At 31.2% G+C, this 14,476-nt stretch overlaps 1 protein-coding gene across 2 annotated transcripts; it reads right to left on the bottom strand.

Moving 5' to 3' along the window:
- Positions 1 to 4,571: 4,571 nt before the first annotated feature.
- LOC146930101 (putative fatty acyl-CoA reductase 4) lies at positions 4,572 to 14,161 on the bottom strand. Of its 2 annotated transcripts, XM_085701744.1 has the most exons (10): positions 14,009 to 14,161; positions 13,815 to 13,918; positions 13,080 to 13,282; positions 12,668 to 12,768; positions 7,922 to 8,126; positions 7,646 to 7,807; positions 6,813 to 6,894; positions 5,768 to 6,037; positions 5,049 to 5,176; positions 4,572 to 4,944 (listed from the first exon to the last, which is right to left on the bottom strand). In XM_085701744.1, the coding sequence occupies exons 1-10, from the start codon at positions 14,085 to 14,087 to the stop codon at positions 4,791 to 4,793; spliced, it is 1,488 nt and encodes a 495-aa protein (XP_085557870.1). In that variant the 5' UTR covers positions 14,088 to 14,161; the 3' UTR covers positions 4,572 to 4,790. The 2 variants fall into 2 exon arrangements, with proteins under 2 accessions (XP_085557870.1, XP_085557871.1); XM_085701745.1 differs by lacking the exon at positions 5,768 to 6,037.
- Positions 14,162 to 14,476: the final 315 nt, after the last annotated feature.

Below are 14,476 nucleotides of genomic sequence, written 5' to 3'. Positions count from 1 at the left end.
TAAAGTTCTTTGTCTTTTGCTTGAGGACAAGCAAGGATTCAAGTATGGGGGAGTTTGATAAGTCAATAATTAGGTGGTTTTTAAGTGTTTATTTTAGTAGAATTTTACGTGTTTTGATTTCTTTTTAGAACTTTCGTACTCCAAATTTGTTTGTTTTTATTTCAGGATCAAATATGATGAAAGATCGAGTCTTTGAGCAAAAGAAATGATTCAAAGGCAGATTTAGTGCATATTTATATGCTGATTTGGTGCAAATTTATGTTCCGATTTAAGCTGTTTTTTTGACCGCTTTTAGTGTCTTATAATGTGGAACTATTTCCTTTTCTAGAGGCTGGCTTTTGCTATATATAGAGAGATTAATCAGACTTGTAAATCATCTTTGAATCTTGGAATATTTGTGACAGTTGTTTTCCATTGAATCAAATTGATCAAAGCTTTATTTTCTTATTCTTTAATTCCTTGTTCTTTACAATTTCACACTTTTACATTCAACAATTTACTTTCCATGTCTTTCTATTCCGTCAATTTAATTTCTTCATCTACCATGACCATGAGTGAGTAGATCTCTAGGTCTTGGGATTGTTGGATAAGTCTAATGACTTAATTCCTATCAAACCAAGCCTAGAACCCTAATCTTATTTAAATCTATTTTCTAATCTAATTTCATTGTTTTCAAACTCAGTAACAAGTATTAAACGAAGGACCGAAAGGTGAAGTTTAATAGTTTTTATTTCATCATCTCAAATATCAAACGAAGGATCAAAAGATGAAGTTTGATATTGGAACAAATGAAATTAGACAAGACGACACAAAACATGATGGGAACACCTCAAATGAATAGTTTTGTGAAGTATTGAGGCAATAAGTTCCGCTCTTAAAGGGTTTCAATAATAATCAACCATGAGAATAGGCGTGATTGTTATTGAAACACACTCATGGATTATGAAAGGAACCATGAAATACATTAGAGAAACTTGTCTTCAGAAACGAATTTAATTTAAGAGGGAAATATAGGTTTGGAATGTGAGTAATTTCTCATTACGATGAACCAATAATCCCGGGACGCTTTTTATTATTTGAATTTTATATCAATCAATATGCTAAACTTCTAAACTTTAAACCTTTCAGCTAATCATAATTAGAAAGAAAATCAGTAATTACAACAATTCCTTGTGGAACGATATTTTACTACTTCGATAGAACCGTGCGCTTGCGGATTTCACAGTACCCTACCCCAAACTTAAAATGTTGCTAATTCCGAAGAGCAACCCTAAACTTAGTTTCATGGCATGTGCAGTCATACAAAATATTTACCTATCTAACTCCAAGTGAAATCAAATAGGGTTCATGTAAGTGCAGTACTGTGACATGATTTGTCACTAATAAAGAAAAGAAAATTTTAGTCTGGAGGCTCAAAGTGGTTTCACAAAGGATAATAAGAATATAATAGTGTGGCTTGAAAGGCTCTAGGCACCAAAGAAAAATTGACTCGTCTGTAAGATAACCTAACCGATTGTCCGTAACACTCATAATATGTATTGGAAATATTTAAGTATCTAACAACCTAGAATGGATATGGAAATATTTGGCTCTGAATCTCACCGGTTATGCTATTCAGAAAAGAGTAGGTGATTCTATAAGTACCTTCACTAGCAAGCCCTATAAATTTACCTCCTGTTGCAGATGAAGGAAACTATTCTCTTTGAATGTATGGATAAACTAGCCTCTGCCTTAAATGCTTTGAATGAATACCTAAGACTAAAACAAATTTAAACATAATAGGAAAGGTTGTAAATGTAATGCAAAAGATATAAATTTTTATTAGATAATACTTGAAAGAAAAAGCAACAGAAAAACTAAAGAAATTGATTAGTCAAGTCATCTCAGCTTAGCAAAAAGAAAAATGCAGAAAATAAAAATAATGGGTTGCCTCCCATTCAGCGCATATTTTACGTCTGAGTCCTGATGGTCAATAGGTTGCCTCTTATTCAACGCTTCTTTTGAGTCATTAGCTTGACGAAAATAGGTTGCCTCCTATTCAGTTTGTGTTTAATGTCTCGAGCCTGATGAATATGTTTAACTTGTGCTAGGGAGCCCCTGTCCTTCAGGCTCCTTGATTTCTTCCTCCTCCTCGATATTCAGGTTGAGTTCTTTCGGCACTCCATCCTGCTTAAGGAGATGATAATGTCCAGAAACTCTATAGGTTATATAGTCTTCTCCTGATCAAATGATGATTTTCCCTTGATCCACATTTATTATAGCCTGGGTAGTGGCGAGAAAAGGTCTTCCTAAAATCATTTGAGCACTATTTAAGCCTTTCATTTCCATAACCACTACCTCAATAGGAAATGTGAATCCATCAATGATGATATCCACAGTTTCTATAACACCTTCAGCATTCTTCATAGATCTATCAGCAAGTCCTATTCTTACTTCACAAGGTTTCAACTCTAATCCCCTGATCATGTTGAATAGGGATAGTGACATCATATTTGCGCTGGATCCGAGGTCACACATTACTTCTCCAACATAGAATTCCTTGATTGTAACTGGCACACTTCACATCCAGGTCTTCCTTTTTCTTGGGGATATTGTCTTCATCCTTGCTACTTTCCTTAGTAACAACTACCATTTTATTGAAAAATGGTTTACCCGTTTGTGAGAATAAGTATTCTAGAAGATTATTGCAAGATTGATTTCTGGTGACTTTCCTGGTTTGTAGGACATCCCAGAGAGTTTTTAATTCCTTTGCCAATAACTGGTATGCTTATAAAAACTTGCCTGTTATCAGAGGATCAAATTCCTTTTCTTCATCCTTCTCCACTTCCATCATCTTGCAAGTTTCATTCCTAGGATTATCTAGAGTTGTTCCATGATATTTTGCAAATTTATATAACAATTGTGTAAACTTGTGTGACTGTTTAAAAATCTACCGAACAAATTTTGTGGAATTTTTATAAATAGTAGAGACACAAAATTGATAATTTGTTTGTTAAAAAATTTCTCTTAAAATTTAGGGAATTCACTATTGATAATTTAATGCATGATTGTGAGATGTGACTATCTTTGCAAGATACTTTCATGCATGATTGTGACCGTCTTTGCAAATGCCTTTATTTCAATGTATTTTCATTTCTTTATGTATAAAGACGTGGCTGCCATATTGTTTACTGATGTTTATGGAAACAATATGACTAGTTTTAAAATATTACTTGCAGGATTAAACTAGAAATCCTAGGGTATGTTGTGCAATATTTTTTCAGAAAAAGTATGGATGTTCATCGTATTCAGAATTTTCTTTATGAACAATATAAAGTTAACTGCTTTTGTATGAAGATAACTGCCTTTCGACATAAATCAATGAAGAAAATGTAAGTACAAAGACTTAAAGGTTTAAATGCAGAAACTTAAAGAAACGTAAATTGCATTGCATTAAATGTAAATATGGTTCGACAAATCATATTACATACATTTCGTGACTCTTTTCTCTAAACGCTGGTACTTTAAGTGCTATAATTCCATAATAATGATTTGTGACCTATTTTTCTTATGAAAAACTACTATATATATACACACACACACATAGGGAAAATAACTACAAAACTAAACTGCTAAGAACTACATTTCTTCAACAAGAAACTTCACACCTTCCACGTATCTGGAAACTTGAAAATAACTACAAAACTTAGTTATAGGCATGTATTTCTTTCTTGGTTCCCCCCCTCATATCATGGAAACCCAAAAAAACACATTACTGTTTCCAAATCCTCTAATGAAGTTGAGTATCGTGCCCTTGCTGCTACTTGTAAAATTCAACTCTACAGAAGGATCTTCATGTCACAACTTCCAAAATCCCTGCCTTAGAGTATCATACTTAAAGTGAACTCCACATTGTTGCTAATTATAGTTTTCCATGAACACATGAAGCATTTGGAAATAGACTGACCTCTTGTTTGTGATACATTTCAAGCTCATGTTTTGAAGTTGCTTCAAGTTTCCTCTTAAGAACTATTGGCCGATTTAAACGAAATCTCTACTTCCCAAGCCTTTCTCTAATCTATTATCCAAGACGAATTTGGTAAACATTTACCAATCTCCATCTTGCAAGGGGGCAATAGAGGATATTGTTGATACAAATGCTTCCCACCCTTCACCGGTTATAGCCGGTCATACTAACAGCTCATCAACTTCATGGAGCCACAATTACACTAGATTCTAGTTAACTATAATTAGGTACAAACGCTAACTTGCGAGACAAGTTAACTAGTTTGATAGCTATCTCTACAAATAGACTTCATGTAACTAACTTGTATTTAGATAATTGATTCAATAATTGACTTTTCTCTATCAATTTTCCGTGTTCTTGCTCTCATAATTCACGCAAAGCCTAAGATGGGAAAACCATTTCTTGTGTCAAGAGCAATAAAGTTGCCAATTTAGTGTGGTCTTTTGAATGTGTCAGTTTGTGTGTTTCAAGAGCTGCCGATTTTTACGCACTCGGACTGACTGACCGAGAGAAATAAAATTGAACTACGCTTGACAACATAATTTCTAATAAATCTAAAGAGCAATTTTCAAAATTTCATATTTAGATAATATGAACTATGAAATATTACAATCCTTTTTAAATACTTTTGAAACAATAAGCTTAAACTAAAGAGCAATGTTTCTACACTTCATATTTGGATAATAGGAACTATGAAATATTACAATCCATTTTGAATACTTTTCAAACAATAAGCTCTAAATAGAAATTTCCAGCCATTTTGGGGTAGTAAATAATTTTGAAATTATTTCATTGCATACTTGACGAGACCAGGAATGTGCGTATTCATCATGTAGTTTGTCCAATTAATGCTAATCGGGTCAAATTCTAGCATTCCATTCTCCATGTTATAGCCCTTTGTTGCCCTCCTTAAATTTTCCGTGTTCGTATCATCAAAGCTAAAACCAAAAATAATTCATATTTTCATGAATATGGAGAAGAAAAATAGTATATCAAAATCATATAACATCTAGTAAATAGAAAAGGTCATGAAATTACATACACTGCTTTAAAAAACACGTAAGGTTTGTATAGTTTTGCAAGTCGCTTCACCATTCGTATTTTCTTGTAGTTATCATCATAAACATCTTGGAAGGAATGGCAAATCAGTTTGTTCACCAAATTTAAGACCTTGAATATATGCCAAAAAATATTAAAAGGATTAATTAGTAAAAGGGCTACATGAATGTGTCAAAAGATGAGTCCTATCAATGCACTCTCAAACACACATTTTAATTGGTCAAAGTTCGTGAATTTTACTAAATTATGTAGTACGCCACATAAATTTAGTGAGAAACATGTGAATTTGAACCAACTAGAAAATATGTGTTGAAAATAGTGAATTAAATAATATGTTGGTAGCTGTAAAAAAGAAAGTTCATTGGTAATTTGGTAACATCATTTGTGCCAAAAATATATCCACTTCGTCTAAGCATGAAACTCATACCCGTGGTTACCTACCCGAACCAAGCCCAATTTGACGGGTTTTCCCCATTTTCATTGGGTTTGGGTATGGGTTTGAGTTTTCTCCAATTTCAAAATCTGGGTATGGGACGAGTAACAGGTATATAGATACCCACCCCGAACCCATACTCAAACCTATCCCGAATGTAGAAAATTACTTTATGTTGATATGCCATGTTATTTTGTTTGATAATTGTCGTGTTATAAAAACTACCATTAATATTTAAAGGAGCAACTAAATCAATCGGTCTAACAAACCTCAAGTGGCAGAACATATCGAGTCTCTGTATAAATGTTAAAAGCAGCCATACTTTTCAAGGCAATTCCCTTGGAAACGACTATTGGCTTCCCATCTTTGTTTAGGCAAGGAGTTTTCATGAAATATTGATGGGAAATGCTGTGGACATCAGAAATTTTGAGAGGATTTCTTAATGAAGAAGAAACATGGTAGATGAAATTTTTAGGAGCTTGATTTGAATTAATAACAATTGCTGCAATCACACAATTGATGACCAAATCTGCAGGTATCTACATATTATTATCAAACATTCAAACGTTTAGTTAAGTCATATTTGTTTGCCCCGTTGAAATAACTAGTGCATATCTAATTAAATCATGCATAAAAACTCATGTGAGTTAAATTATGCTAGCAAGTTATTTAAAAAAAAAAAAAAAACCTAGCAACATTTAAAAAAAGAAAAAAAAAACCTAGCAACACATTCATGTCAACAAATACTCTCTAATTGTTTAAAATTTAAGGATTGAGCTTCTTAAATTGGACAACTCAGTTTAAAATGTAAAGTGAATAATGTCAATATTTAATTAACAAATCAGATGTTGATATTTTCATAAAAAATAATGGATTTATTAAAATAACAATTTTTTATTTTCTCACTTTATACTTAACTCACTTTAATCCAAAATTTAAATAGGTCTCAATGTACGTGGGTGTTGAGTATGGCTCATAGAAAGAAAAATGAACTATCAAAGGTAAATACTAAAGATAGTTTAAAATGTAAAGTGAATAATGTCAATATTTAATTAACAAATCAGATGTTGATATTTTCATAAAAAATAATGGATTTATTAAAATAACAATTTTTTATTTTCTCACTTTATACTTAACTCACTTTAATCCAAAATTTAAATAGGTCTCAATTTACGTGGGTGTTGAGTATGGCTCATAGAAAGAAAAATGAACTATCAAAGGTAAATACTAAAGATACTAAAGGTAAATACCAATAAAAAAAAAGGTAAATACTAGAGAAACATTAACATTTTCATTAAAATCAAACAAACTTACGATATCTAAAATTGTCCTGGGATTACCAAGAAAATATGGCAATTTCCCTTTACCATAGGCACATATCATACTATCAACAGTTCTGCATGTAATCACAAGTTAAAACAAATGTCGCCATTATATATAAAATATAATTAGCAACTAAAATAGGAATAAAAATAATTTCTCTTTATAATTCTTTCAACATCAATTTGATGATAAAATTAGAAACATGATTCATAATTGTGTCCCTTAATTTAAATTTTGATATAGTTAATGATTCCCAACAAAATAATATTTTGTGTCAGTAATAGAACTCCTCATACTTTTTTTATCAAGCAATTAAATTAAAAACACAGGAGCTGCCTGAACCACATAAAAAGAATTCAAACTCCTCATACTATCTTTAATATATTAAAACAATGTAACTTTGTCTATCAGGGACGTTGTATTATGTAGATGTCATATTTTAACTATGAATTCTCCATTTATTCATCTTAAGAGGTGAATTTCTACCCACCAGACTATTTGACAAAAAAAAAATGTAATTTGCTACCAAGTACCCTAATAACATTATTTAAGAGTTTTAAACTTGGTACTAACAATCATTTCCAAAAATAGACATCTAAGAAAGTATTGAACATTTATAAATAATTTATTTTGGTAAAGTAACATCTTTTTTTATAGAGGTAAATATCATAACTATGTTAACACCTTGAACTCTACTCGTATTCACACCATATCAATCTTTTATTAAAAATGAAAAGAAAACATGAACATGATGGACTAATCAAGCAGAGAAAATATTCAATCATAATAATAGCTAATAAGATTTATGTGATGATATCATATACCTTTGACCTTCAATCCAACCAGGAAACGGATCTTTGCTTGTACTAGTTACCATCGTTGGACGTATAATGATCAATGGTACATTATCTTTATGATGTACTAAAAGCATCTCTCCCATTGCTTTTGTGAATACATATGTGTTTGGCCAACCATGCAAATTTGCTCTAATTTTGCATTAGTTCATCATATGAGATCATAAATAAAGTTAGATCGATACATAATAACTGTATAAAATAAAAAGTAAGAAAAAAAAAAGGTATGGTAAGATTTTGATGAACCTTTCAATTCCATAATTTTTCATCGCATACTTGAGTGTTTTTTCATCCACATTCATTGCTTGTAATTCATCTAATTTTTTCTCCAGCAAATTCATTTCTGTGTGTATGTCTAATTTTGAAGACCTTTCTAGAGATTGACGACCCATCTCAAATGGTTTCTCTTGAAATATTGCCTTTCCTTCCTTAGTCTCCCCGCACACATAAGCTAGAATTAACGAATAGCAACAAATTATTATCACTAGTAACAGCCACGGGGATGGGAAGGTGAAATTCTTACTCCTTCCAGTTTTTAATTTTTTTTGTTATTACTACTCCCTCCTATTTTAATATATACGCATAATATATATATATATATATATATATATATATATATATATATATATATATATATATATATATTACTCTATTTATGTATTGTTCGGTACAAAGTAGCAGATAGTTGGCTGACAGAGAATGAATTTATAATAGATATGTAAGAATAAAATTGGTTAAAAGAACAGAGCTTTTAAGTTTTGATGATAACAAATAAATGTACGAAGCATGATTGAGAACAATTAGGATTCTCTAAATGTGTTTTTAAGTGTGCAGAAAATATAAGTATAGGTCAAGTATTTGTATTTCCTCTGTAACAAGTCAAAGTCCTAAACCAAGTCAAAGCTCTGCACTACCGGTCAAAGCTCTAAGCTTGTGCTACACTCTACCCTAAGGGTGTGTTTGGAACTGCTGATTGTTTAAGGATGGAAAGCTTTCAGCAAGGAAAGATTATAGATTTGTGTGCTTCCACAGTTTGGTTTGGTCAAATGCAAGCAAGGAAAGAAACTTTTCGGTGGGTCCCACATGCAAAATGTTTCCCCTCGGTTTTGGACGGAAACCTGGTGAATGCATGGCACTATGATAAAATTACAAAAATGACCATTGCTTTGAAGCTTATTACCAATGCTATTTTTTATTTTGCATTAATTAATATGCTTCCCTCACGACTGTCACTTTGTTCTCCCATTTTTCATTCCAATTTATAATATAATATACTTTTAAATTATTGCTTGTTGGATCCCTCAAAAAAAATATTGCTTGTTTTTAATCACGTTACTTATTTATATAATAAATAATTCAAATATTATATCTATTATGTAGGGATATATATGTCAATTTACTAACCATATAACTATCTTTCTTCTCACTTTCTTATCACTTTCATTCATACCAAACAACCTAACAAATCATCTCACTTTCCATTCACTTTCCCCATACTTTCTTTCCTTTAACAATCTTTCCTCTTACAATCTTTCCTCTTACTTTCTTTGGTGATCCAAACACACCCTAAGTGTTTGAAAGCTCTTAACCTTAACGAGCTATGTGTCATGGATAAAGGCAAAACTTTGCATCAAGATTAAGGTCAATTGAGGTAGTCAATGATATATTAAAAAAATAAATTCAGTTACAGCCGGCTCTAGTTTTCTAGTGAGAGAAACTCCAATCTCTCTCTAAACTTTCTTTCTCCTGATGAAAGTTTTAGAATTTAGCCATGGATTACTAGATACAAATTATAGCATACAAAAAAAAGAACAAGAGATTGTGTACCTTTGAATTAGGTTGATGAAGGATAACCGTAGACAACGCCAACAACTATGAGAGGGGTAACTACCCTCATTCCGTCTAGCTTTAGGTTTTCTCACCAATCTTCAGAATTAATTAACCGTCTAATGGGATGACGTTTAAATAGCTAAACGGCTGAGGGCAGGGACCTCTCATTGGGCTTATCTAAATGGTCCAACCCATCACGGTCCATTTAGTAACAAAAGCCCAATCACTCAAATTCATCATATAATTAGTGCTTGACACAATAGACCATAATTTATATTATGACATCAACTTATAATAATTGATTATTGTCAATCCATAATTGATTAATTAAATAATTAATCCAACATCTCCTTCATCCATCGAAGAGGGGGTGGTTTTAGGTCATTTTTTGACCTAAAATCACCCTTCTACATCTTTTTTTGCTCTTTTCTTTCAATCTAAATAAGTGGTTTTCACATATATCAAGTTTTTCCCTTTGTATTTTTGTGATTTCGTCGTCTAATTGTAGCGTTGTGTTGTTAGTCGTCTTGTGCGACGTTTGAATTCGCGTCTTGTCGCGGTGTTCGTTTAGTTCCTATTGAAAGATCGACATCAGTCAATTACAAATTCAATCAATGATTTGGGCATCAACATTGCAGATCCGGAAGCATGGGCATTTCGGTGACTTAGATTTTATTATATTATTTGTAGGCATTTTGTCGTTGTATGCTATTATCTTGGATGTTGTGAGTTTGTTCGCAAATTCATCCTTTACATTTTTAACGATGTTTGTATCTGATGTGCTCTATCAATTTGAATAAATGAATATCGTTTTGTTTTTGTCAAAAAAAAAATGATGTTGTATAATCCTCTCTAGTGAGATCCACTGTGTCAAGCATTTGACTCAAGTAATCATCATTAATGTATGCAATGACTATTATCTCAAAGAAGGAAAGTTTATTCTAACTTTGGCAAGAGAATAAAACTCCTTAATTATTCTCATTGATGAAATTGAATGACTGAAGCGTTGTCATCAATCCTGTAAGATATCTCAACATTCACTCAGGCATTCAAAAACATATATTTCTTCAACAACGGTCATCTACTTCATCTCTATATAAAAAAAATCCAATTTTGATTAAAGAAGGGTACGATGACACCTACGAACACCCAAGCATACACACGTATTTACAAAGTCTAACATATTCATATATATATATATATATATATATATATATATATATATATATATATATATATATATATGGGTTATGCTATAACACACCTTCTCAATTTTATGAAGGTGTGTTTTAGCATTGTACACCTTTTGTGTTTGGACAAAAATACCCCAACTTTCCTTTTTAAAAACAAGTAAAGATGAAGGGCAAATATGTAATCACAATTTAATTTATGTTAATATTCTTTTTTTTTTATTCCATCTTTTCTCTCTATTCCTCTTCTCGTCCAAAAAAAAAAAAAAAAAGCTCTTCTCCCCCAATTGTACAGGAAAACAAAATTGGGGTTTCTCAGACTTTGACAGATACCTTTCTCCCCTTTTTGTTCACACAAAGTTAATAATTCTTTTGACATCAATGCTAAAACAAAAAGCTATATTCGTCAATCAAATTACATATACCTAAAGGAAAAATATCACAACGTTCACAATTGATTCCGGCAAAGAGAAAGTCCGAAAACGCGGTGGTCATGTTTTTTCGGAGAGAGAACTCCGAAAACGCTGTGAACGCCGAAAGTGGTTGTCATGTTTTATAGTCAGTTTTATCTGAAACATGTAACTGAAATCAAACACTGCGAGTTTCGTTTTTGACAGAGGTTGTGTTGTTGGGTTTCAGTGGAGGAGGATGGCGACGGTGGTGACTGGTGCGGCTTTGGTTGAATACGTTTGAGGAAAAAAAATTGACATAGGAACAATAGCTGGAATAAAAAAAAATCTTGAGTTAAATCGTCATTTACGTAATTGCCCTTAATCTTGCTTATTTTTTAGAAAGGAAAGTTGGGGTATTTTTGTCCAAACACAAAAGGTGTACAATGCTAAAACACACCTTCATAAAATTGAGAGGGTGTGTTATAGCATAACCCTATATATATATATATATATATAGACACACACACACACTTGTTTATAGTATATACCTTGTCTAGCAAAAGTCAAAAGAAACATATATAAGGAATATACTCTAAGTGTATTGTGCTTTATATTTGTTTTCGACTCCTACAATTTGTGCAAACACTATATTTTTGCAAACAATTTAATTTAAATCTCTGCATTGAGATTAGGAAGTCCTCTAGGTCGAGGCAAGGAAATCTAGAACTAGGTTGTTTTAGAATTGATTATTGTAATCCCAGATTGTAGGGTGAACAAGGATAAACTATATGTGTCGTTTCTATCCTTCTCTTTATTTTTCGATGATGTCTGTGATTTATAAAGAGTAGCAAAAAGCGACAAACTGAATTCAACCCATCTCCTATGTTTTTCTCACCTTCAAAATAAACTAGCTGAAAGTTAATAAAGAACAAGTTTGTGGATGACCTTTTAGTTTCGAGCTAGATTATAAATATTTTTTTAGGTTACAAGCTAGATTATAAATATGAAATTATATACAAATATATTTTTCACTATATTTAATTATTATTTTTTAAATTAATGGTAAAATTGGTAGTAAAAATCATAAGTTCAAACACTACGCGTAGTAACTTATCAAAAAAACATTATAAGGTAGCAAAAATGTTTTTTTTTTTTGACAAAAGGTAGTAAAAATGTTATAAGCCCAATCGCGAGGAAAAATTGATATCAAACAATTTTATTTTGATCATATGAGCTTATAAGTTATAAATGATCTCTTATAAGCTCGAAAATTAGCATTGCTTAATAGAGCTTTTATGATGTTATTTTTTAAACATCGTCAATTAATATAAGTGCGAATTTTCAACAACTTATTATTATTTTTTAGTAGCAATGAAATTATTATTTACTTCTATATTATTTGTTTCGGACAGATTAATTTTTTTTCACAAGTATAGGACAAGGTTCTAAAAAGAATATTTTTGATATTACAAACATTTCTATGAGATAATAAAAACTAGAGAGAGTAAGTTATTTTTTTTTTTTCTGTCAAGGAGAGAATAGATTATTAAGTTGATTTATTTTTTTTCTGGGATACTTACCCGTAGATATGTGGACAAGGACCTTCATTTTGGGACACCTTTTTGCGATGTTTAAGACATGTAAAGCTCCCATTGTATTAACACCCATTGAGATGTCAAATCTGTAGGATTTCATTTATCTTTTTAATAAAAAATGATCAATTTAATTTAACATGGAAAAGTATGAGTTGTCTTGGTCAGCTTAACTCAGTTGACAATAACAATGTATACCCTCCGGTACATTCAATAAATGATGTATGTAGTCTACATAAAAGACCGTATACATCATTTATTGAATGAATCTACAAAGTGAACTTTTGCTTATAATAGTAACCAAGAGAGTGTATAATATATGCAAGGTTTGGGGTTCAAATCTTGTTTTGAAAAGAAAAAAAAAAGGAAAATTATGAGTTAGCCTTAATTCTTTAATCACCTTTCATCAAAATTGGTAGTTGCAGCGGAATGGACAATAAGGTCTATCTCTTCAAACATCACATTTAATATGGTATTGTCTTTTATTCCCATATTTTCAGCTGCAGCATCTCCAGCTACTGCTACAACCTTCTTTGATATGAAAGAATTAAAACCTTCACCCAACTTATCTCTTAGCACTCGAAACAAATCTGTCTGAAACACCTATTCAACCAATACAAAGTCATCAATATTCATAAAATGTATATTTATAAGAGATATGTTATTTTGACACACAAAAATATGATATTGTATCAAAGTGAGAGAAAATAATGATAAAAAGATAACCAACCTATACATTCATACAATGTAGCTATTTGCCTATTTCAAAATTTGTGTAAAAAAATAACTTATTTATTTATGAGCTGCCGTTTAATATTTCAAAAGTTTTAAGATTTTTTTTTTTACTGAATCAAGAGTGAAGAAGACATCAAGAAGCTGTTGGACATCCCAACTACGCCGGCATCCGCAGGAAACTCCAATCCTCTGCCTCTCACCCATATATTATATATATAGAAAAAAGGGGAAAATATGTTAAAAATAAAGACAAAAATAAAATTTATATCTCAAATTTGACGTTTGAAACTAATTATACTACACCCACAATTAGTAGTATATGTTACCCTATGAGCCACACTAGTTTTTATTATTAGTCTTTTTTTGTTATAAGGAAATCAAATGTAGATTGAAGGTGCACCTCGTTTTGCATGCGATGAGAGGCTAACTCAGTATTTGAAGCTCTTATGAGAAGATAAACCTTTTGTATATCTGGTTGAATTCGTAATATCTTTTCCACAAAAACTGCATGCATAAAGATGAATTCAACGATGATATGTGATATTTACAATAATCATTTTTTACTAACTTGGCTAATTATGTGTGGTAGTGTACCTTTGGCTAAGAACCCTGTTGTACCAGTTACTAAAATGGTCTTTCCCTTTAGAAAGTCTTGCATGGTTCCAGAATTCATTGTAGAAAACTAAACTTGTTGTCAAAAAGTTTCTTTTTGAAAGGGTTGTGGAAAAGTGAATGTAAAGGGTTAAGATCCAATAGTGGTTCTCATTGCATTATTTATAGATGCATCTGACAACTCTTAAAATATCTCTTGTTAACGAGTGCTCTAAAGACACTCCTTAAAGATACTCAATCAAAAAACTATTCATTGAAAAAACTTAATATTTCAATTTACAATACATTGATTGTACATGTTTTCATAAAAAGTTATTATCTAAAGTCTTTAAAGAGTCTCCTTAAGACACTTGTTAGCACTTCTCACGTTTAAATAAATATCAATCATACAACAAATTATTACGAGGCAGTTTAAAAAAAAAACAATTACTCTTTAATTTGTTTTATATT

Source organism: Medicago sativa, chromosome 4 (genome assembly GCF_051527215.1).
Source record: "Medicago sativa cultivar Bolivia chromosome 4, Bolivia_mono, whole genome shotgun sequence".
NCBI lineage: Eukaryota > Viridiplantae > Streptophyta > Magnoliopsida > Fabales > Fabaceae > Medicago > Medicago sativa.
Note: the sequence above shows the minus strand (reverse complement) of the source record. Positions and strands in the feature narration are given on the sequence as shown.